The sequence below is a fragment of the Meleagris gallopavo genome, chromosome 2, assembly GCF_905368555.1.
Source record: "Meleagris gallopavo chromosome 2, MGAL_WU_HG_1.1, whole genome shotgun sequence".
Classification (NCBI taxonomy): Eukaryota; Metazoa; Chordata; class Aves; order Galliformes; family Phasianidae; genus Meleagris; species Meleagris gallopavo.
This window is the reverse complement of record NC_139405.1, coordinates 19789678-19813356: the sequence shown is the minus strand read 5'-3', so window position 1 is coordinate 19813356 and position 23679 is coordinate 19789678. Positions and strand designations below refer to the sequence as shown.

The window sequence follows — 23679 nt, the reverse complement described above, 5'->3', positions numbered from 1 at the left end:
GAAAAACAGAACAGTGCCTTATTTATTAGTATATGTACCTAAAATAGTTTAAATTAAAATATTTCCAAAAATACTTAATGGAGGTTAAGCAGCTTTTTTAACCTCTGTTCAAATTATTGAATGGCATATTAAAACCAATGGAGCTATAACGTACCTTTTAATGTGACCTGCTGTCTTAATAAATTGCATATGTATTTAACATGAACTAAATCTGTTTAATATTATTACATGTAGTTAATATTACCCATAGTTTTACCTTACCCAGCTAGTATTTAAAACAAAAACATTAAGCTGTAACTGCAGAGCTACCCACATATAATAAACATTTGGACTCCGTTTACAGTAATACAGTATGAAACCTTGAACTGATACTGCAGCATCAGCTATTCACAGGGAGAAATTGCAAGCATTCCTTGCAGAACTAGCACATCCTCAACAGAGCAAGGCAAGGAAGCATATTTACTTCAGGTATGCATTTCTGGTGGATGAAAAGCTTAACAGAGCTAACAATATACAATTGTAGTCCAGAAGGCCAATGGTATCCTGGTTTGCATCAGAAGAGGGATGGTCAGACAGGGAGAGGAAGATGATTTTCCTCCTCTGCCTAACTCTGCCCTCTTGAGACCTCATCTGCAGTACTGTATCCAAGTCTGAGTTGCCAGCACAACAAAGATGCGGAGCTGTTGGAGCAGGTCAAGAGAAGGCAATGAAGATTGCTAGAGGGCTGGAGCACCTCTCCTACAAAGAAAGGTTGAGGGGACTGAGCTGTATAAGAGAAGGCTTTGGGGAGACGTAATTACATCCTTCCAGTACTTAAAGTGATCTTACAAGCGGTGGCAGATTTTTATGTGGTTTGATAGTGATAGGACAAGGAGGAATGATTTCAAACTAAAAGAGATTTAAATTAGATTTCAGAAGGAAATTTACTTAGAGTGTGGTGGGGCCCTGGCATAGCTGTCCAGAGAGGTTGTAGATGCCCCATTCCTGAAGGCATTCAACACCAGGTTGGACAGCCTGCTCTGGTGAGTGGCAGCTCTGCCCATAGCAGGGGGTTGGAACTAGGTGGTCATCAAGGTCCCTTCCAACCCAAGCCATTCTGTGATTCTACCGTGTTCAATTATTAACAAATGCACAGTTAGAAGAGTAGCATAGTTAGGACAGGTTTATAGTTAGAAAGATTATCATGGCGGAAAGAGACAATCGAAAATGAAATGCTCACCCGTGTCCTAGGCTCACAGTAGAAAACTCCAAAAGGAGGAATCTCCAGAACGAGAATCTTCCCCAGTAGCAGTCAGCCCTTAAATGGGGTCTAGGAGCAGTGCAGCAAGGCTCCACCCCTTCCGGTTGCCCAGCTGAATTGCTTTCACCTGTGCTCCCAGGGCTGACTCACTGCTTGCCTCAGGTGATCAATCAGTGCTTCAGGCCATGACTCAACTTTTCCCATACATATGGTTTGCCAGCATCATCCGAGTTCAACCAAACATCTCCATACCTATATCCTGAAGGTCCTCTCTACCACGCTCAGCTTTATGCACAAAGTACCTTTTGTGAAGAGCTTGCACTCTGCCCTTCCCTTTCTTTTTTTTTTTTTTTATTTTAAATGAAGATAGTTGATGGTCATTAAACTATGCAAATTTACCTCTTACACTGACTTCTTTAGTGAATAGATCATAAAGAATTGGATAGATTTTGAATATCTGTAAGAAAAATCTATTTTGGACATATTTAAACTACAGTAATAACAAATTATACAATCTCTAGCAACAAAGTATTTAATACCAATCAGGACACTAATGCTTTGCCGGAACTATGACAGTATGTGACAAATAAAAAACTGCCTACATCAGATAGATTTTCTTCCAATTTCCTTACCTGGTTTACACTCATTGCACCTTCTCCCCTGACGATGAGGCAGGCAAACACACTGTCCAGAAACATGGTCACAAACTGTTCCTGCTAATGTACCCTTAGCGTCACAGTCACAGCGCTGGCAACCAAGGAGGTTTCTCATGCTGAGGTTGTATGTGTGAAGCATGCACTGATTGCACTGAAGGCCAATTACACCAGCTTTGCAAGGACACTGTCCTGTTGATTTGTCACAAAGCAGAGAGCCATTTACTGTACCTGCCTTATCACAATCACATGGCAGACAAACAAAGGAATGATTTACTTGTATTCTGTGGTAGCCATCTAGGCATTCATTGCATTGTCTTCCTCCAATATTTGGTTTGCATGCACATTGCCCTGTCCTTGCATCACACACAGTTCCAGAAAAAGACCCTGCAATGTTACATTCACAAGCCTTACAGCCAGTTACATCCAGCCCATAAAAGTTGTCCATGCAGGTGTCACAGAGAAGTCCTTTTACTTGTTCTTTACAATTGCACTGTCCAGTGAGAGGGTTGCAGAATTGGTTCACTGAGCCATGGCTGTTGCACCAGCAAGGCTCACATCCATCTTCATTAGAATATCTGAGAGCTTTAAATCCAAAATTGCAACTATCACACCTAGGACCTGGAAAGAGAAAAAAAAGTGTTAATAATTAAAATATATATACATATATGCTGAAAAGACATAGACTCAAATTCAAAAATCCTACAAGTACTCTACACTTGGAAAAAACAAAGAGGACTAATATTCTTCACTTTACCAGCATAATTAACAAGAACAAAAGGGCTGCACAAATCAATTGAAGTGCAGTGGTATCTCCAAAACCTGTTTATTTTTCCAATTTGTTCCAGAAGTAATGCATTTCTGTTGGCTTCTCAATACAATTTAAGATACTTCTACAAGAGATTCTCTGTAGCATTTCTAAGACAAAAAAAAAAAAAAAAAAAAAAAAAAAAAAAACAAAAAACAAACAAACAAAAAACCACTCTTGTTCCCAGGAAGAACACCTCTTGCATGATAAATGCTTATGTGAACCATTCTCCCTATTATGAAGAAATACAATATCAAGAAATTGCACAGGGTTCTCAATCAGTTCTGATAATAGATTTCTACATTGAAGACATTAAATATACTTAAGGAAAAAACACAGTACTAATTACGATCACTTACTTAACACTGTACTTTGGTTTGAACAATGATTACATTTACGTTGGTTTTTATTGTTAGCTGAATGTTGGCTGAAAAAAAATTTACTGAAAGCAAGAAATGTTTTCCATAATCCAAAATGAAATATTTTTATCCAAACGTATGATTTAGTTAACTCCTACAGTACGTTCAAATCTAAACTGTTTTCTTCACACTTCATCCTGTAGTTTTATTAGCTCTGTTTTCAAAGTCATTGCTTGCTTTATCTCTGCCCCAAGGGATAGCATTTGTATTTTAGTTTATAAAATGTACATTACAAGAAAGCAAACTAGATTATTATATGAAAAATGCTAATTCAGTTATGTATTTTCCCTTGCAGTGGGAAAATCCTTCACTGTGAAGCCATCACTTAATTTTTGCATCAGAAAAAAAAAAAAAATACAATCTTCTAGCAAAATATTATTACTTAAAAATAAAAAAAAATACAAACATGCATTCAGTATATTATACCTGCATAAAAATAAAAATAAGATGTGGTAGGAAATATATTCTACATATGGATAAAAACTCAAAAACTCCAACAGAAGGCAAGTTCCTTTAGCAGTGATGAATGACTCACCTAAGGCATATCATTTAATTTCAATAAGGAAAATAAAAAAGGACCACTATTGCTGCAAATTTTAAAAATAACTGTATTGTTAACAAGAATTATGACTCATTTTGAACTATTAAAATTGGTCTACATGGATTCATATCATATCAGTTTTAAAAATATGTGCAGTGCTTATTTGAATATGCCATACATATTCCTGACAGGTAATCTATTCCTAACGATACTGAGGAAGGCCTACAGGGCATCACATTCAATGTTAACAAGTACAGGGGAGTTAGCACGCTTGGCATTTAATTCACATTCTTCTACCTTTTTATTCTAGATGAATGACCTACTTTAATAAAATTATTGGTGCTAATGTATTTTACTGGTGATAGAATCATTAGTAAGATTTAACATTTGTGTTAACTCTAACAGTTCATGTTTCATAACACCATCATCCATAGTTGCATTTTTCTGTTATCGTGTTTATTTAAATAGATAAAAGGGCAATAGACTGATTGCTCTAAAAAACAATTTACAAACCCAAAGAGGGAAGCTTTCTTTGTTAAAGTTTACTGCACATGCGCCTATACTGCAAGCCTATTTACAATTGATACGGAAAACAAAGAGAGAATCGGTCCAGAAAGATTTAGGTTTTTATCCTGTTAACAGTCAAATATTTGTAACAAAAGCCTCCTATCTTATTAACAGATAAATATGCAGAAAGCAGAGATGTACGCATTTTTTCTGTATTGTATTTTAATGGAAATAGAAGTAAATATTGTTTCCACTAAAGAGAGAAAATATTTTAACTATGTAGACAATGAAATACGTAAGAATGCATGCACGTCTCATACACTGAACTTCCACTGAGTTAAGAAAAAGAGACACAGAGGAAGACCTATACTAAACATAAAATGTATGCGAAGAAAGTATAATTAAGAACATCCTGAACTACATTTTATTGAATGTACAGAGTGGCTACACAATGCACAGAAGAGGTCACAGAGGTTATTTTTGACTCTTAGCATCCTCTTAATCATATGGAAAGCATAGCTATGATATCCACAGAAAGAGTGGACTTGTTTATTTTCTTTATTTGCTGTTATTTTTTATTTATTTGCTGTTATTTTGTATTTCCTTTTGGAAATTCCAGCCACAATCAGAATAAAGGGAGACAAAGAAATGTTCACAATTTTACAAATAAGTCACTTTTAATAAAGTAGTGAATTGTAAATTGATAGAAACTTGAATGTTTTTAAAACAACCTACAACCATGGTTAATTATTAAAAGAGCACATTACTAATTGCTCTAATAACAAAGAAGGAAAAGAGTTCTTTCTTCTTTCTTTTTTTTTTTTTTTTCTTGAGACATGTATAGCCTGAGACATGTACAGTTACCATGCAAGGCTCACTTTATCAGGAAATTCTCCTTGCATAATATTCCCATACATCAACATTTCAAAGTGTATTATATATACTGTGTATTTTGGGCACTTGATAAATTTTGTCCTTATGTGGCTGTGGCTCCCCTCAAATATGCTGGAAGTAATAAATTGCTATAATCAAATCTAATTTCTGAAAAATACCTGTGGGAGTAACAAACAAAAAAGCACGTCTTGTAAAAAAAATGATAAATAACACAGAAGGTAGCAGTTTATTATAATCAGCTTGGCATTGAATTACAAAATTAAAATTATGTGGCCCTTGATAACTAACCCTAGCTATGTACATGATCTGTGGAATTATGTTGACTTATTTTGCATTTCATAGGAACAGTTCAAAGAAATATAATAGAAAAAAATGGATAGATTTATCACAAAGGACCCTGTAGCACAGGATATTTTCAGAAAAAAAATCCATTTATTTTCCTATATTAAGAAAACTAGCATGGAAATGATTTGCTTAGAACTCATTAAGTATAAAACATTTTGAAAAAGTGTTAATTTCCTAAAAGAAACATCTATGCAGTAAGCAAATTACATTATTTCTGTGCCTTATTAGTATGGAGCTATGTAAGGTAATGCAACTACACCATAAAGAAACTTTAAAGGGTTGATTAAACTGAACTTCAAGCTGTAGTTTCATAGAATTATTAAATTAATAATTTTCCAACAGTTAATTTTATTCATTCTTAAAATCTGCCTTCAGCAAAGAAGTTTACTGCACTTTTCATTTAGAAATCAAATGTTTTTTACTTCCAGAGATAACAAGAAAAATGGCTCCAAACTCTTGCATTACACATACCAATAACATTTGCTTTGCACTTGCACTGGCCTGAATTTTGGTGACAGGTAATATCTCCATTGACTGTCCCAGAGGTATTACAGTTACAAGGAGTGCAGCCATCAGGGTTTGACTGTTGTAGATTGTAGAATCCTTCCTGGCACTGATTGCATTGTCTGCCAGACACATGTCTCTTACAATTACACTGGCCTCCAATCTAGAAAGATACAAAATATTATAGAATGATGAACATATCTATTTTTAGATGACACACTCATTAGCAACAAGAATGGGAGTATGAGTCGGGGAGGAGAAAACTTTAAATGGAACAGAAAAAAATAAGCCTGTGTAACATATACTTTAACTTGTTTTGACAGAAAAAAAGAGAATCAATGTAATCATTCCTTTTTAACTAGAGTTAAACAGAAGGAAAAAAGGAATTGAGTAAACAGTGCAGCACTATTTAACACCTGGACTTGAAAGACTAAATGCAAAGAAGTTTTGTGTAAATGATGACTTCTATTGAAATCAACAGCAGTTTTTTGAATCAGTTACTACAAAATATTGTATTATGTTAAAAGGTAAAGATATTCATATATCATTATCTTCTTATTTATTTGAAAATGGTAGCTAAATGAGAATAAAGAAAACGGAACGGTTTCTTCTCTAATTATTCATCAATATAAATTCCTCCTTTACAAAAGGATGTGACCTAATGGCTCAGTATTTAAACCCTCTCTCTGTTTTCTGGGTTCATCTGGGATCCTAGTATTCTATTTCAGTGCTGGGATGGTCCTCTCCTGCTTCGTAAATGGACAGATTACTACTTGAAAGGGTCTGAGGCATCCTTTGTTATGCCTGAGCTGTAAACTGGGAAATTTAAGGGAATCTGAAAGCTAATTTCAAAACTCTGAAAACCTAAAAATAACAATTGCTACACTCATCACTTTTTGATATGATGGAAAAACTTCCCACAAGGAAAGGGAAATGGCAGAGAAACAGGGAAAAGAAGGCACCAGACAACACACAACACAGATAACAGCAGGGAGTCAAACCAATAGAGAAGTATGAGTTTAGGCAAAATTAAATAGAATCCATATCCAAGAAAAATTAAAAATAAAAATACAGTGTAAATGAAAAGCATTAAAAAATAAGGAGAGAATTTTCAGATCTCAATGCAAAACTGAAAAGAGAATAGGGCATGAAGATACAGTGTTGAGTGCTTCCTAGGAGAAAGAATGGACTAAAATTGAAAAGGAATACTTTTCTTTCTCCATTTCATTTGTTTTAAATTAATACAAACATGAAGAAATAAAATCAATTTTTTTTCAAAACAGAAAGGAAATCTGCCGTTTTTTGTCACATTGTGACAAATTAAACAGCAGCCATTCACATTTGTAATTCCCGGTACAATACCGCAGTATTTAAGGCTGAGAAATCTTCCACAAGTTAAGACAGAATTCTTGATCAACTAAAGACAAGTACCAGTCCCCCAGATTTCTTCACTGATAGTTTATATGCTATGTATAAATTGTGTACATCATCGCTTGCCTAATAATGTCACACTGTTCTCAATAAAAACGTAAAATAAAGCCAAAGCTCTTTAGAAAAGGGTTTTTGCTCATGGGTAACTAACTCAACGTGACATGTTCAACTGACTTCAAGCTTTTAAGAATTAAGCACTCTACAAACATCAAGATGCATAAATTACATATTCCACTCTACCTTGCCTGTTTCCAATTCGCAATACCAGTGAGATATATTTGCAGTTTTGCAGCTGCATGCACAATTATATGTAACTACATAGAGTTAGATGCAGCCATCTGCAGGACAGTGACTGGGATATGAGAAAGTCTGGGAAATGCAATTCTGCAGGTGAGCTCCATTTCTTGACCTCTGTTTAAAGAAACCCTTCATTCTAGAAATTCTATAAGCCTCATTTCAGCTTTGTATTCTGTGGGCTGTATCAGAGCTGGAACATAACTCTTCTGCTTCTCTTTTCTGGATTGCTGGAATTTAGCAGTTAGTACAGCATAGTATATCATCATAGTTAAGTATATTGGGATTGTATCTGCATCACACTAGAAAAAAGAGAAGGTACCGTAAATTACTTAGGTGTAAATTTTTTTTTTTTCCTTTTGTGAAGTCATTTAAATGCCTAAAAAAAAAAAAGTGAGTTATCCCCTCTCCAGTCTAGCTTCAGGATAGACTGAAAACATGTGTATTATGGTCAAGCTGGGTTAATGCTTTTAAATAGATATCAGACCAAAACTTAAACTGCTGTTTTTATTTTAAAACTATTAGTCAGGCAAGTTGAAACAGAAGAGTTCTGTGGTGCTACGGGCAAATCTACTCAGAATTTCCATTTGAAATAAATGGTTTAATCATACCCTCCAGTATACAATTAAGTTCTTAGTTTTATTAACAAAAGATAAAATAGAGTAATTCAACATCTAATTGGAAATTTTCAATGCAGAAAACACCGAATGAATGCTATAGAGATGCACGTATTGCTAACCCTATCCTCATAAAAGGATACTGTAGTCTAATAAAACCTCTTCAAAATGTTTTTATGGTAGATGTCCACTGATGTACCAGTCGCATTTTCCAGCAAGAGGAATAGACTATAAAGGTAAGAAAATGGTATTTTCTAAGCAAAAGGCTAGAAAGCAGCACATACAAAAATGGAGAGTTAAGAGAAGCTGCTACAGTTGAAAGACAACCAGCAACAAAGATTTTCAAGCTATTTTTTTCAGATTTGATCTAGAAATGTAATTTATTTTTAGAGACCATTAATCTGAGTCTTCAGAGAACTTTCAAGTGAAGAGCAACTCTGAATTTACTTTGAGGAACTAAATGAAAAAATACTGTAATTTACTAAACAACTATAAAAGAATCATTTTGTTTTAGCGATCACAGCATCCTCAGATTATGCACTTGCAAGCATTATGTATAGATACTTTTGCTATCACTCAGTATAAACACATAATCCTTATCAAGAAGGACTTGAGGAAAGTATTAGAAGCAGAACCAAATCTTTCCAAAAGAGGAATTCAAATCGCAACAAGAAAATTAACTAAGAAGATAATCATAACCAAATTTTAAAAACAAAAGATGAAAAAAAAAAAACAGCTTCAGTCAGAAGAAGAAAAAGAAAGTCAGTAAAGAATAAAGGATATATGATAAGCAGATTCAGATTGGACATCAGAAAGTTTGCTATATAAACAAAGGGCAGCATCAGTAGCAGACTGCCCAGAAGTCTCAAGACTCATGCAGACAAAAGCATGACTGGCTGGACTCTGTTGACAATAACCCTAGTTGGAGTTGGAGCAGGTAACCAACTAATTTTTCCATGATTCTGTGTAGCTTTCAGGGAAGATGCATACACAACAGAGAAGAGGGGAAAAAAAAAAAAAAAGGCATTTCAGAACGTTTACAGTGAAAGAGCTGTGACACTAGGAACAGTTTCCTGGACTGTTTTCAAACTGAAGTGTCAGAAGGAAAAGATGTAAGCAAAAACTGATATGTTGAAAATTTACTACAAAAAGTCAAGAGTTCTAGATGAATTCAATATAAAATTACTCAGTTATTAAATATTGAAATCAACCTCAGTAAAAGAGGAATAAAATGATAACAGTTAAATCAATCTACTAAAATGGCTGTGAGAAAGCTTATGCCATCTACAGATTCAGACGTTTTTCTGCACAAAGCAAATTAGTAGACAAAATCACAGATTTGATATTACAGAATCACAGAATGGCCCGGGTTGGAAAGGACCTCAAGGATCATGAATCTCTAATGCCCCTGCCACATGCAGGGCCACCAACCTCCACATTTAACGCTAGACCAGGCTGCCCAGGGCCCCATCCAGTCTGGCCTTGAACACCTCCAGGGACGGGGCATCCACAACCTCTGTGGGCAGCCTGTTCCAGCACCTCACCACTCTCTGTAAAGAATTTCCACCTAACATCCAACCTAAACCTTCTCTCCCTCAACTTAAAACCATTTCCCCTTGTCCTGCAGTTCAGGACAACCCTTTCAAAGAGTTGACTCCCCTCCTGTTTGTAGGCTCCCTTTAGGTACTGAAAGGCTGCAATTTGTCTTTCTTTTCTCTAGGCTGAACAAGCCCAGCTCCCTCAGCCTGTCTTCATAAGGGAGGTGCTCCAGTCCCCTGATCATCTTCGTGGCCCTCTTCTGGACCCTCTCCAACAGCTCCCTGTCTTTCTTGTACTGGGGGCTCCAGACCTGGACGCAGTACTCCAGATGGGGCCTCACAAGAGCAGAGTAGAGGGAGATAATCACCTCCCCGTCCCTGCTGGCCACCCCTCTTCTGATGGAGCCCAAGATACCATTTGCTTTCCAAGCTGCAAGAGCACATTGCTGGCTCAGTTCAGTTTTTCATCCATCAGGTCACCCAGGTCCTTCTCCACAGGGCTGCTCTCAATGACCGCTCCTTCCAGTCTGTATAAATTCTTGGAATTCCTCCGGCCGAAGTGCAAAACCTTGCACTTTGCTGTTTTGAACCTCACTAGGTTCACCCAGGCCCACCTTTCACGTCTGCCGAGGTCCCTCTGAATGGCATCCCTTCCTTCAACCGTGTCAACCGCACCACTCAGCTTGCTGTCATCAGCAAACTTGCTGAGGGTGCACTCCACTCGGTCGTCGATGTCATTGATAAAGATGTTAAAGAGCACCGGTCCCAAGACAGACCTCTGGGGGATGCTACTTGCTACCGGCCTCCATCTGGACACAGAACCATTTAATCACCACCTCTGTCTGAGGCCTTTCAACCAATTCCTCATCCATCAAGTGGTCCACCCATCAAATCCATCCCTCCAATTTGGAGATAAGGATGTGGTGGGGGACCATGTCAAAGGTCTTGCTCAAGTCCAGTAAATGACATCGGTCGCCTTTTCCTTGTCCACCGATGCCATCACTCCATCATATAAGGCCACCAAATTGGTTAAGTATGACATATTGGAAAAAATAATTGTGCATTTTAAGAAAAGATTAATCATTCTTCATGATTCTACCATATTTCTTTATATCAGCAACATCTGGAAATATTGCATATACTTAATCAAATGGATGATCAAAAAGTCAGATTAATTTCTACATCAAGTAGTGTAAATATAACACCTGAGGTAAAACAATGCTGACCACACGTAAACAATGATAATTCCAAAATTAGCTGTTACCACTCAAGAAAGGAGCTATTATAGCTTCTTTGTTCTCCCTAAAAATATATCAAATCTCTGAGACAGTTAAAAAAGGTATACTGGAATTATGTGTAAAACAGAATTACACCAAAAATGTTATTCTGTCACTAGAATCCATTGTGTATTACATTTTTAATAATGTGTGTAAAATGAAAGCATTAGATAGAGTGAGTAAAACAAACAAAGATATGAATGCAGAGTGACTAAAATAGACTTCTTGGTTCAGAAAGAGGTGAATAAGATGAAGGAAAGAGGTGTCTATAAAATTTTCAATAGAGAGAACGCCTGCAGAATTAACACAAAGACACTTATAAAGAATGGAAAAGAAGATTATGTTCTATATGCAGTCAGTGCATCGAAAGATACACATTTTGAAATGTATTTAGAAAGGAGTTAGTTGAACTCCATAGGCGAAGATCAAATGTGACAACTCAGATGAAACTCCTGTCCCAGGTAGTCCCAAAACCATAAATTGTTTACTCATATTACTGATAAACAGCAGAGAGCATAACATACTAAATCAAAGTCTCATTTCTGTGCTTATAGCCGCATAAACCAAAGTCTAGAAGTAACCAGATAGCGGCCTTTTCCTGACACAAGTGAAACATGCAGATCACAGAGTGCTAAGAGCATCAAAAGAAAAAACAAAAACAACAACAAAAAAAACCACCCCAATATTTTCAGCATACTTTAAAGTGTCAAGCTATTATAGGAGTACAAGTAATAGCAACTTTCATCACATTCAGATGCAGAAAATGCATGCCCCTTTCCCTTAATGGGGTAAAAAAAAAAAAAAAAAAAAAAAAAAAAAAGATGCCAAAAGAGAAAATGTAATTCTTCAGGATGAAGGAGGAATAGTTGGCTAACCAAAGAATGTAGTGCAAATTCTCACCAGAAACAAGATAATATCCTTCAGAGAACTCCCAGTAGAAGTTTCCTCCCTGCCATGCACAAAAAAAGTTTTCCACCTGTAATCAGTAAAATTAGCATCCAGTTTTCCGCTTTTAAAAAGAGTGAAAGGTTTTCATGGTGGCTAAGTACAGGAAACTAAAGTTTTCATTATAGTAAAAAGTTTTATCAAATTGTTTCTTAATAGATCTGAAGATAGGTTTCTGTGTACCAGATTAAAGTATGAGGAAAAAAGTCCACTGTCATTCTTCCTTAATTTCTGAGCCTTCAGAAAAAAAATAAACAGAAAGAGAACCTACAGCCAAGCAAAAAAATAAAATAAAATAAAAATTAAATACATAAAGAATAATTTGAGATAGCTGGTTAAGTTCAGTTTTCAAAGTAACTAATACAATTTTATAATTTCAATCTAACTTCATCCTTTACACTAAGTACGGCATTATAAGTGGACATGAATATCAGGCAGGGAAAACCTACCACTTTAATTCACCCAATATTACACAGACTTTTATCCTACTGCATTTGTTTCAAATAGCTAGGTGGAATTTTAGAGGAAAAAATAAAGAAACAAATCTTCAATTTCTCTGTAAGGACAGCAGCACTAAAACAATCCAGAAGCACTGTGAAATGCTTGGCAATAGATACTGTTACAAAAATGTATAAGCTGCAGATGCTTATAACAGTACAGAAATAAGTGTGACAAAGGTTATATACCTAGTACAGAAACCTACATCAAAATATGTAGAACAAACCATTTCTATTACCACATAAGTATTAAACTGACTTACGAAGCAAAACTGTTCTGTTTTTATTTATATTTAGTTTTGGTAATACCTGTAAAACCAGCTTACTCTAGACACGATAGTATCATTGGTAATACAGGTAGCAATTAATATTTAAAGTTTTTATTAATCAAGATTTCACTGGTTGAGCACTAGAGATATTATTGAACTTTGCCCTCTCCACGACCCTTCCGCCAATTCAAATGCTATCAGTCATTTAAACAAATAGATTTTAATTACACTTCTTATATAAGAGCAAAAAGCAATCTGTTCTCATGTTGCTTACGCCCGACAGGTCTGTATCTGACCCTAGGAGTAAGAAGATGGAAACAACTTGTCTCTTAACACAGCCATCTTGGAACTAAACCACTTATAAAATATAATCTGTCTAGATTGTTCACTATGAAAATGAGTTCAGCACAACATTACTACCAAGTGGCAGTGTGTCTTGGGACCTCATAATTACAATTGTTATTTGATACAGAAAAATCACTAATGCTGAGGTAGCATATAATCCCTTGTGTCATTTATAATTTATGAATGAAATACACATTACTCCCATATCCTTGAATGTAAATGGTTATAAAAAGTATGCAAGCAATTTCCTCCTGCACAAATCACAGTTATAACATTATTGTCCTTAATCGGGAAACAGACCACTTGAGATTTCTGACTTTTATATATACCTAATAGTTCACGTTGCTTTAGTCTACAGTCACACAATTCCTTAACTGGGCAATATTTTAATCTTACTCATCAAATCTAGAATCACAAAATAAAATTAAAAAAAAGCTGTTAAAGAATCCTCTCACTAACCAGTTACTAAACTGATATAAGGACCAAAGTGTAAATAGACAACGGGTCATATATTGCATATAGTTGTCTCAGTTATTGCTTGCAGCACAAACAACTTTTCCAGAACACTCATTTAGTAGATATTCAATGTGTACATGTCATGGAATTAGAAATATCTTCTGACTACTTAAGATCTGTTGTCCATATGCACTCATAAATTGTAACATGGAGTTTACTGAAAAAATAGCTGATCCAAATCCTTCTGAAAGTTAAAACCATCTCCTCTCTTTGGATATATCTCTAGCTTCAAAAAAACTTATCTTTGTTGTCTGTACCAGAGGAAACACACAACCAGGTACATAAAGAGAAAATCTTTCCAATTCTGGAGAAAACAACATGAGATGTGATTGACTTGACTAAATAAAAACTTGGCACTTGATAAGTTTATTTTGCTGAAGTGAAACTTCTTGTTTTGAAGCCACATGACCAAAAAAAAAAAAAAAACAACCAAACAAAACAACCTTTTTGAGATTGGTATAGTCATGATTTGATAGAATTACAGTATGGCTTAGGATAGAGGGAATCTCAGAGATTCTCCAGTTCCAATCACCTCTCATTAGATCAGGTTGCTTAAAGCCCCATCCGGTCTGGTCTTGAACATATCCAAGGATGAGGTATTCACAGCTTCTCAGGGACATCTGTTACAGTAACTTCACCACCCTCATAGTTAATAATTTCTTAAATGTAATCTAAATCTATCTTTTTTAGCGTAAAACAACTACTTCCTGTCCAAAAACTATACTATATCAGGTCCCATAGACATGAGCACATTCATTTCAATTACTTACCCTTGACCAATAGAGAGGCATATTTCCTCCATCAGCTGGAAATACCCTAATACTCACATTTGGAGATCCATGTGTACATTTAGTCCAGCACTACATTCTCTTTGTTCATCCTGCCATTACTGATTTTGCAATTGATTGGTATTGATCTCAAAATACTGTCTTCTTGATATAAATTCTAATTAAATACTTCCCACTACCTTGTAACTTAACACAAATCTGGCAAGGATGCCAGCAAGCAACAACTTCCAATTTCAGGAAGTTGGAGGAAGGGAACAACAGGGTTGAGAAATTATTTTCTTTTCATTTTCTTCATTTTAAGAAATGGAAACTGTAAGGTGCACTGGCTCACACAGATAGGTTAATAGTCTGACCACCAAATACCTGTGAGTATTCTCAGTATGTCAGCTTTGAGAACTGAAAATTGAATAAGCAGCAATAATGAAGTTCCTTTTTACTCCCCTACTCTCTCATCTTGTCATCACTTAAGATGACTTTCAAAAGTCAGTGGATTTCTACAATTGCTCAAAATGTAAAATGAAGTGTTTCTTCTCTGCCCACAACATTCCAGGCCAAGTCCCCCAAATCATTTTACAAAATATCACAGAAAAGCAGCATTTCCATGGTATAAAACCATGCAGAAATTATTTAACATAAAAGGCTCCTTCTCCTTCAGCTTATTAAGATTACAGCGCTTCCATAAAGGCAAATCCAAGATTCATACATACAGTGTTTTATAACTTGATTCCTTGTTGTCTCCATTAGCAAGTATGAACACAAACTGTTCACTGACTCTAGTAGTAGTTTACATTTGCATCCTTTTCCATTCAGTCAATCTACTGACTGAAATGCCCTTAATAGCTTCTTTACCTGATGTTCTCGTATAACATACATTTCAGTTTATGTATTTATTTTCAATCACACTAAATTGGTTGAAAAATATGTAGGTGGAAAAATGAGAACACAGGAATACTCATTCTAATTTTGGAACAAAGAAATTTTCAACTCCAAAATAAATCTAAAAGTCTACCTTGGTTTAAAATGTGTATGTATACATAAACACCAGCTAATTATCTACTATGTTAAAATAAAATGCATTCAAAATTGAGGGGAATGCACAAAGAAATTCAAAATAGCAATATTTAGGGAGTATATAGAAAAGCAAAATCTGAAGCTGTTCGATAGCAGACTTGGTCTCACTAGAATGTCATTTGACCCTTCAAAGAAAGCAATAATTATCATTTTGTTAATCTTCATGCTTTAAAATAGGTTTTCTTGTAATGAGACAATACAGCCATCACACTGAAATGAGGCAATTAGACATGTGCAACTCTGACCAACATCTTCTGCAGTAAAGTACAGCTTATTTGCACCAATAAGTATATGATACATAATTACAAGCATGCTATGATTAAATTAAAAAACAGAAAACAAACAAACAAAAACACAGTAAAGGTTGAGTGAATAAAGACGTCTAAATTCACTGAGTCCTGAATGGCATTTCCAAAAACTAAGTAAAAGTAATAGCACCACTTTCAGCTCGGCCCAGAAACAAATGCCCTGGGAAAAAAAAAAAAAGGCTTTTTTTTTTTTTTCATGCCATTATATATGGCGTATTATAACAGAATCATGAAAGGACTACAAATTGCTGTGCCTGATTGAATATGTAAGCGTTTATAGAGCAGTCTGGGTAAAAAACAGTGCAGGAAAATGAGTCAAGAATTGTGGTTTAAGGGCCAGAAGAAATTTATTTCCAGCTCTCTATACAGAGTAAGAATGATCGTATCAGCAGTATTCTGGCAGAATTTTCTCATGTGTGAATAGTTAGGGAGAATAGGAGAAGGCAGCCAATTCTTCTTTTGATCTCATAAAACTTAGGCACCTGAAATAATTCATTTGGACTTTCTGATGGTTTGAAATATTTTGTGGCAAAAGTTCACAATGAGGATGCAACTAATATGAATCTTTTCTGTACTGATTAGATGCCAATAATCAGCACAGAAGTGGGCAAATTTTAACACACTGTAGCAATTTTCTTTTGTACCTACCAGTCTCAAGCAAGGATCTCTGAAAAAAAGCCTAATGTACTACTCATAGAGGTGCTGCAATAACAGCCTTCTAAAATCCTTCTCATTACTATCAACATTATAACTTCACAGTTTAAGTTGTTACTATGTTAGTTTGAACTTTAACATACAAGTGACTTTACACACTAATAAGCAAATTAACATAGTATACAGGTGTATGAGAACTGAGATCTTACGGTTGTAGCATTTCTCACTTGCATGGCACGTACTTCCTACCAACAGCAGAATAGGTGAACAGAACAAGGATAGGGTTTTCAAGATCAGACCAAGTAACAGAGATGGGAGTGTTGCAGAAAGGCCTTTCACAAATCCCCTAAATTGTCTATATTAATAATAACTAACTACATTTGATGAGTAATCATTCTATCAGAAATAACTTATTTTCTGATTCTATGGATCAATTTTGAAATTCTGTACCTCAGAACTTAATGACATAGTTACTACTTTGCAGAAAAAAAAAAACCTTGATGAACTGCAGAAAATGGTAAATTGTGCAGTAAAAGTGTATTCTGCCCCAATTTTGGCGTATTTCCTTAAAAACTAGCATTGTGGCGTGACAATTCTCATGAGTAGGGTCCTTATTCCTCTATCTTCCACAGGTCAAATTTGGAAACGCTTCCTTAAATGATGCCTTCTTACTTCACATAATTCATTTCCACCTTTAGTCCCCAGCTTTATTAATCTACTCTTTAATGCCTTTTAATCATTTCTCCCTGCACTGCAGCTAATGCAGCTATCTGATGCTTTATTGAGCAATAGTCTCCCATTTTTCCAACTGTATCTCCCAGTTCATTTTTTCAGTCAAGCTTTTTTAATATCTGTTTTTGATCCAGATGAAGAACTCCATGGCTGTATGCCTCAAATTGCTTTTTGGGGTTTTCTTGGCATTCATCCTCTTGTTTGAGCCAACTTTTATTTTGAAGAGGCTGAACAATTTTTATAAACCCAGTTATCATCAAAATACACTTCGTAAAATCTTGTAATTATCTACTTTGCTAATTTAAAATGCTTTGTCATTATTCTGTATTTAAGCTACTTACATTGTCACAGAGGAGGCTTTTATTTTTCGTGCCTGTTGCATAACAGTCACACGGTTTGCAAACATCAATGGCTGAAAGATCTGCACCTGCTTGTCTGTAATGGAAATCCTTGCACAGCTCACAGTTTCTTCCTGCATGAAGGAAAGGTTATGCATTATGGCTTCCAATTCATTAAAATTAGCTGTATAATTCAAAATTAAAGACTCTATTCCTTTGAGAGAATTCTATAATTTTCAGGACGTCCATTTTAATGCACCTTTCATCTCTACCTGCCAATTTAGTGATCCAGAGCATATGAAACAATGAACCTGTTACAAACTATGTTTTACTCCATTAAACTTCCATCTGTTATATAATGCCACACTTATATAAAAGCTGTGCCATGCAAATGCCTATACATTTTTTTTTGAAAAAAATATTGGTAAACCTGAAACTATTTTTCTAAACCTGAAAATTTTCTTTTTTCCCTTTACAAGACAAAGAAAAAAAAAAGAAATAAAAGAGAATATTTAAAAATAAGAAGTATTCTAAAATATACTACATAGATGGAATACAAAATAAGCACAAAAAATAAACAAGAAACTGACATTATAGCAAAAGTTGACAACATGTCAAATGTTATCTGTTAAACTGGTTGATTAAGTAGCCCTGATATTCTGGATTTAAATGCTCCAGAACATGTAATGGAAAAGGCCTTTAAACAAAACATTCTAATAATTGGAATATAATTTGCATAGGTTTTCTACAAGATTCAGTCAAATTTCAGAAATATTTTCCTGTAGCTTATATCGCTATAACTAGTGATTTACTTAAATAGAGAGGTATACAATTTACTTTTAATTTATTCACCATTACCAGCTGATACAAGACTTGACCAAAAAGTGACCACAGAACAAAGTCAATTCTCAGTCTTGTGACTTACCAGTTGTGTTGTGTTGACAGTTATCACAGACTCCACCGCTGCCTCTGTAGTATTCCTGAGGAAAAGGATCCATTGCTAAGTCATAGTGGCAGCTTTCTGCATGGCCGTAACACTGACAAGGTTTGCAATTATAGGCATGAACTTGGTCACCTGGACGAAAAGGCTTGTCATTGTACAACGGCAAGCAATGATCACACTGAAATAAAATAAAAAGATTACTTTATACTTAGAAGAACTGTTGTACTCTATATACTTTGCTCTATTTGCTTTTCCTCTGTTTACACATTAAAAATATGAAAGATGAGAAGAGAGAAAAGATGTAGGAAAATAAAATTCATCTCCTTATTCTTCTTAAATTACTTTAAGAACAAATTAAAATCAAGGAAGAAAGACAGAAGAAAAATAATAGTCAATCAGATACTCAACATAGGCTAACATCCTGAAATTCAAATTAGATTAGTTCTCTAATAATACAAAATGCTGCCTTACTATGTTTGAGGTACAGATGATTAAATTCACCAGATGCATCTATTTGGATGCATTATAAACAGCGTCTGCACCTTTATAGAGCACAGTAACAATTACCATTTGATCTTGTGAAACACTGGTCTACATATTGCCAAATGTGTGGCGGATCACAGCGTACAGAGTATCTGAAAGGCCAGCACTTCTTAATGTGCATTTATCTCATGAGGCTTCCAAAAAAGTTCAACAAAAAACAACAGCAAATATGCCAACGTGTCCAGAGAATGGCAACAAAGCTGTGAAGGATCTGGAGCACAAGTTTTATGGGTGAAGAAACTGTCATCGCGGCTAAGGGGTGACCTCATTGTTCTTTACATCTCCCTGAAAGAAGATTGTGCTGAAGGAGGGGCAACCTCGTCTCCAGGTAACAGTGATAGGACAAGTGGGAACAATCTCAACTTGCGCCAGGGGAGGTTCAGGCTGGATATTAAGAAAAACTTCTCATAAGGAGTAGTGAGTCATTGAAATAGGCTGCCTAAGAAGACTGTGGAGTCACCACCCCCTGAAGGTGTTTAAGGAAAGGGTAAATGTAATACTTAGGGATTAGTTTAGTGGGTAATATTGGTAGTAGGTGTACAGTTGGGCTAGATGATCTTAGAGATCTTTCCCAACGTTAATGATTCTATGACTCTAAGTCTAAAATGCCACTTTCTCTCATTTAGAAGACTGCATTATTGAAAAAATCCATTGCGTGCATAACCTAACTATATATGTTTAAGCTGTCCTATAAGTTTTGAGTATGATATGGTAGTTAATCACATATTGTTTTCCTTCTTACACTCCATTTTACTTCTTTAACCAAGTAAGAGTAAGGAAGTATTTTAGGCAATATCTATTTCACTGTATCTTAATATTGTTCTGAAGACAGCTGTCTATATTTCCTCTTAGCTTATCCACAGCACTCTCACTACAGCATCTGACTACTTGTGAAGACTGCACATTAGCCAGAACTTTGAACTATACCTTTCTCTTGCAAACTCCCCAAAGAAGATCGAACTGCTTTTAAACTCAAAAATCCAGGTCTGATTAGGAAAAAAAGCTAGAATTCTTAAAAGGACTCCAAGTGATTAAGGAAGATAGAATGGAAATGAAATCTTACAGTATTATGTCACAAGACTATATGTACCTTAATTTCTAAAAGTATTTTGCATCCTTTTAAGTGCAGTTCTTTAAAGAGTGTTTAAAATATATCAGCGATTCTTTCAGCCAGAGAGGTCCCAGATGCCAGATAGTACCTTTTATCAGATTACAGCAGCTGTTTTGCAATGGGAAAGTGACCAGCAAAGAATTTGACTGACAAAGAACATAAGTGGTATTGTTTAGAATGCCAGATTCCAAAAATGGGATACAACTGAGATCTCAGACACTGGTATAGACATTGTCAAGCAGCATAAGATATATTCTCTTTCACCTATACTTATTATGATGAAGTTGAATGAAGCCATACCGAAGTCTACAAAAATCAAAACACATACAAGACAGTAGTTCTAACAATCAGGCTGTTCAGCAAGTTAATTCACACTTAAATCTTCCAGAATTAAAATTCAAAGTTATTCTGAAATCAAGCATCAATTCCACGTAACTCTCCTCTAGACTCCAATGCTATAGGACTACAGTAAATAATAAATTAAAAAATTATAAAGAGAGGGAGAAGACATGCTTTACACCTGATGAGTTTCACGCGCATTCTGGTTTACTAACGCTCCGACTTGTTCAGGATATTCAATTGCAAATTTCATTTTCAGAGTGATATAGCCACACTTACTAGGTATTCTAGGGTTAATTCATCTTTTAGGAAGTTGTTGTATGGGACTTTTTAAATAGTAACAGGAAAAAGACAATGGCTAATCACTTCAGCATTCATAAAGGAAATGGTAAAACCCCTATAAATTCAATAAACATACACAACCAAATGATTTACAACCGCTACTCGCAGCAACACTAAAGCACCAGCCCAGTTGTTTCTCAGTTTTCTTTCACATTAAATGGAATGCATATCCTACACAGTAGACAAGTCCCTAGAAAATATGTTCAGACTGGAACAGCCCTTTCTAGCTTCTGAAACATAGCAGTGACAGCAATGACAGTCATAATGCTAGTTATTATCTGCCTATGACCTCATATCTCTTATTAAGTAAAACTTAAAAACCTGAAATGAAAATATATATGGAGTAACAACTACTTCACAGTTCCTTCAACATATCAGTACAGGTGCAACAAATCACAAGGTATCTGAGACAGAAACAAGTTCTTTCACTATCTCAATGACACTCATACACAATTTGTTTTAGAAGCCTTAGTCTTTGAACTGTGAAATTACAACAGTTTTCCAAGGATGGATTCATGGACAAACCCATAACTTGCACTGACACATCAAAAAGTTATTCAAAGTTTTCAGGCATCTAAGACTATTGCACTAGGTCTTTCTGCTTTCTATTTCCAAAACACTAGTCAATCAACAGCTTGTTTTATTTATTTTATTTTAATATGACGAGTTGCCTATCACACCTATCTCTATAAACAAATTATGGCATATAGCTTACTAAAAAGGATATGTTTTGCTTGCTTCTGCACCGAGTGACCAATTATACTTCATATTTACAACTGCTCAGGTACTGTGGATCATTAATTCCAATACCTGATATGATTAAACATGCTGACTTTTAACTAAGATTTAGATTGCTTCTTACACAACAACACATTGTAACAACATAAAAGGACTTAGTTATCCCATTTTTGTTAAACCAACACATCATATCTGGTTTTCAAACTGTAGATGCTTAATATCATTAATATTAAAAACTCTGAAGACCTGAAGCTTTTACAGTGTCCAGTCACACCCTCACCTCCATTCATATCCTCTCAAACAATCGAGTTGTTTTATTTCTTTAAAATTCTATTTTCTATTATTGTCATTTCCATAACTACTTCTATACAATTTGCCATTACCTTTCTGCATGAAGTTCTGCATGATCAATTTAAAGGAGAGTCTCAGGTTGTAAAGAAAGGCTGACATTTTTTGATTGTCTTGCTCTTTTCATGGGCTGTTTCAAATTTTTCATGTAACAGCACAGAATTTGTTTGTATATTCCTGTCTATAAATTGTGTATAAATGTTGCCGAGAAACTGTGCTTCAGTTTCGATTCCTATGAGGCCAAGCTAATTCCCAAAATAGTCACAAAGCATTTACAGAACAAACTAAATGAAGAAGCTGAATGCTTTGCCCTTAAGAAGATTCTCCTCAGACTGGTGACACCAGTTTGTGCAACAGAGCAGCTGACCTCTCAAGAGGAATGCCAGCTAAAACAATTACTTGGTTTTTATTAATAATGTTAAAGCACATTATGTAACATTCAGTTTTCTTAGAAGATTTTGACATCTAACTTAGCAAAAACAAAAGCATGATACTTGAATTTGGAAAATACACATAAACAGTTTCTCTCCCTAGATTAAATGCAAAATAGATGAGTAGCTCTTGAGACCTGAAAAACACATACAATGAGGGGTGGCTGTAGGTGTGTAGAAAGAGAATGCCTACAAGAAAGGAAAGGAAATGAAGTACCTGGGGCTCAATTGCTATTTTGTGTAGCTGTTACTACAGGAGAATGATCATAACAGAAGTCCTCATCTGGTTGAAGAATTAAAAGAATTGCTTTAGCTCTGCTTTTTCTTTTTCTTTTTTTTTTAAGAAATATATGTCTGTAGCCTGTAAGAACTAAGTTAGAAGAATGTAATAACATGTTCTGTCATGTCTATCAAATACCAGAGCCTACCAGGCATGGTGCCCTGCTAGACCTGCTCTTCACTAACAGAAAAGGACTGGTGAGAGATGTGAAGGTTAGGGACTGCCTTGGTCAGAGTGACCATGAAAGAGTAGAATTTTCTATTCTTGGCAATGCCAGAAGAGTGATTAGCAAAACTGCTATCTTGAACTTCCAGAGAGTGGACTCTGATGCTTTTTGCTGGGGTCCCTTAGGAGTTGCTCCTGAAGGGTAAAGGGGTCCAGGAAGCCTGGACACTCTTCAAGATGGAAATCTTAAGGGTACAAGACCAGGCTGTTCCTGAGTGCTGTAAGGTGAGCCAAAAGGGAAGACGACCAGTGTGGATGAACCAAGAACTACTGTTGAGACTCTGGAAGAAAGAGTCTATGTCCCCTGGAAGAAGGGACAGGCTACTTGGGGAGACTTCAAGGAGGTTACTAAAGTATGCAGGGAGGAAGTTAGAAAGGCACAAGCCCAACTTGAACTCAGATTGGCCACTGCAGTAAAAGAGAACAAGAAATCTTTTTACAAATATATAAACAGTAAGAGAAGTACCAAGGAGAATTTCCATCCTTCACTTGATACAGTGAGAAATGGGACCACTGAGGATAAAGAGAAAGCTGAGGTCCTCAAAACCTTCTTTACATCTGCCTTTAATAGTCAGATCAGTTATCCTCAGACACTTTACACCCTGATCTGGAAGTCTGGGATGCTACGCAGAACACACCGCCTGTGATTCAGGTGGAGACAGTTCGAGAGTTCCTTCTCCATCTGGACTGTCACAAGTCCATGGGACCAGACGGGCTCCACCCTTGAGTACTGAGGGAGCCAGCGGAGGTGATTGCTGAGCCCATTTCCACTATCTATCAGCACTTCTGGTTATCTGGAGAGATCCCAGAGGATTGGAGACTTGCCAAAGTGACTCTCATCTACAAGA

The 23679-nt window shown here is 35.7% G+C and overlaps 1 protein-coding gene across 1 annotated transcript in view; it reads right to left on the bottom strand.

Annotated features, from left to right (window-relative positions):
* USH2A (usherin) overlaps positions 1-23679 on the bottom strand; it is a 377385-nt gene that overhangs the window by 311937 nt on the left and 41769 nt on the right. The window contains exons 9-12 of the mRNA XM_085219239.1: positions 18457-18652; positions 17535-17665; positions 5879-6074; positions 1873-2514 (exon numbers count right to left, since the gene is read on the bottom strand). Of these exons, the coding sequence (XP_085075365.1) occupies positions 1873-2514; positions 5879-6074; positions 17535-17665; positions 18457-18652 (1165 nt within the window). The remainder of the gene's footprint in view (positions 1-1872; positions 2515-5878; positions 6075-17534; positions 17666-18456; positions 18653-23679) is intronic.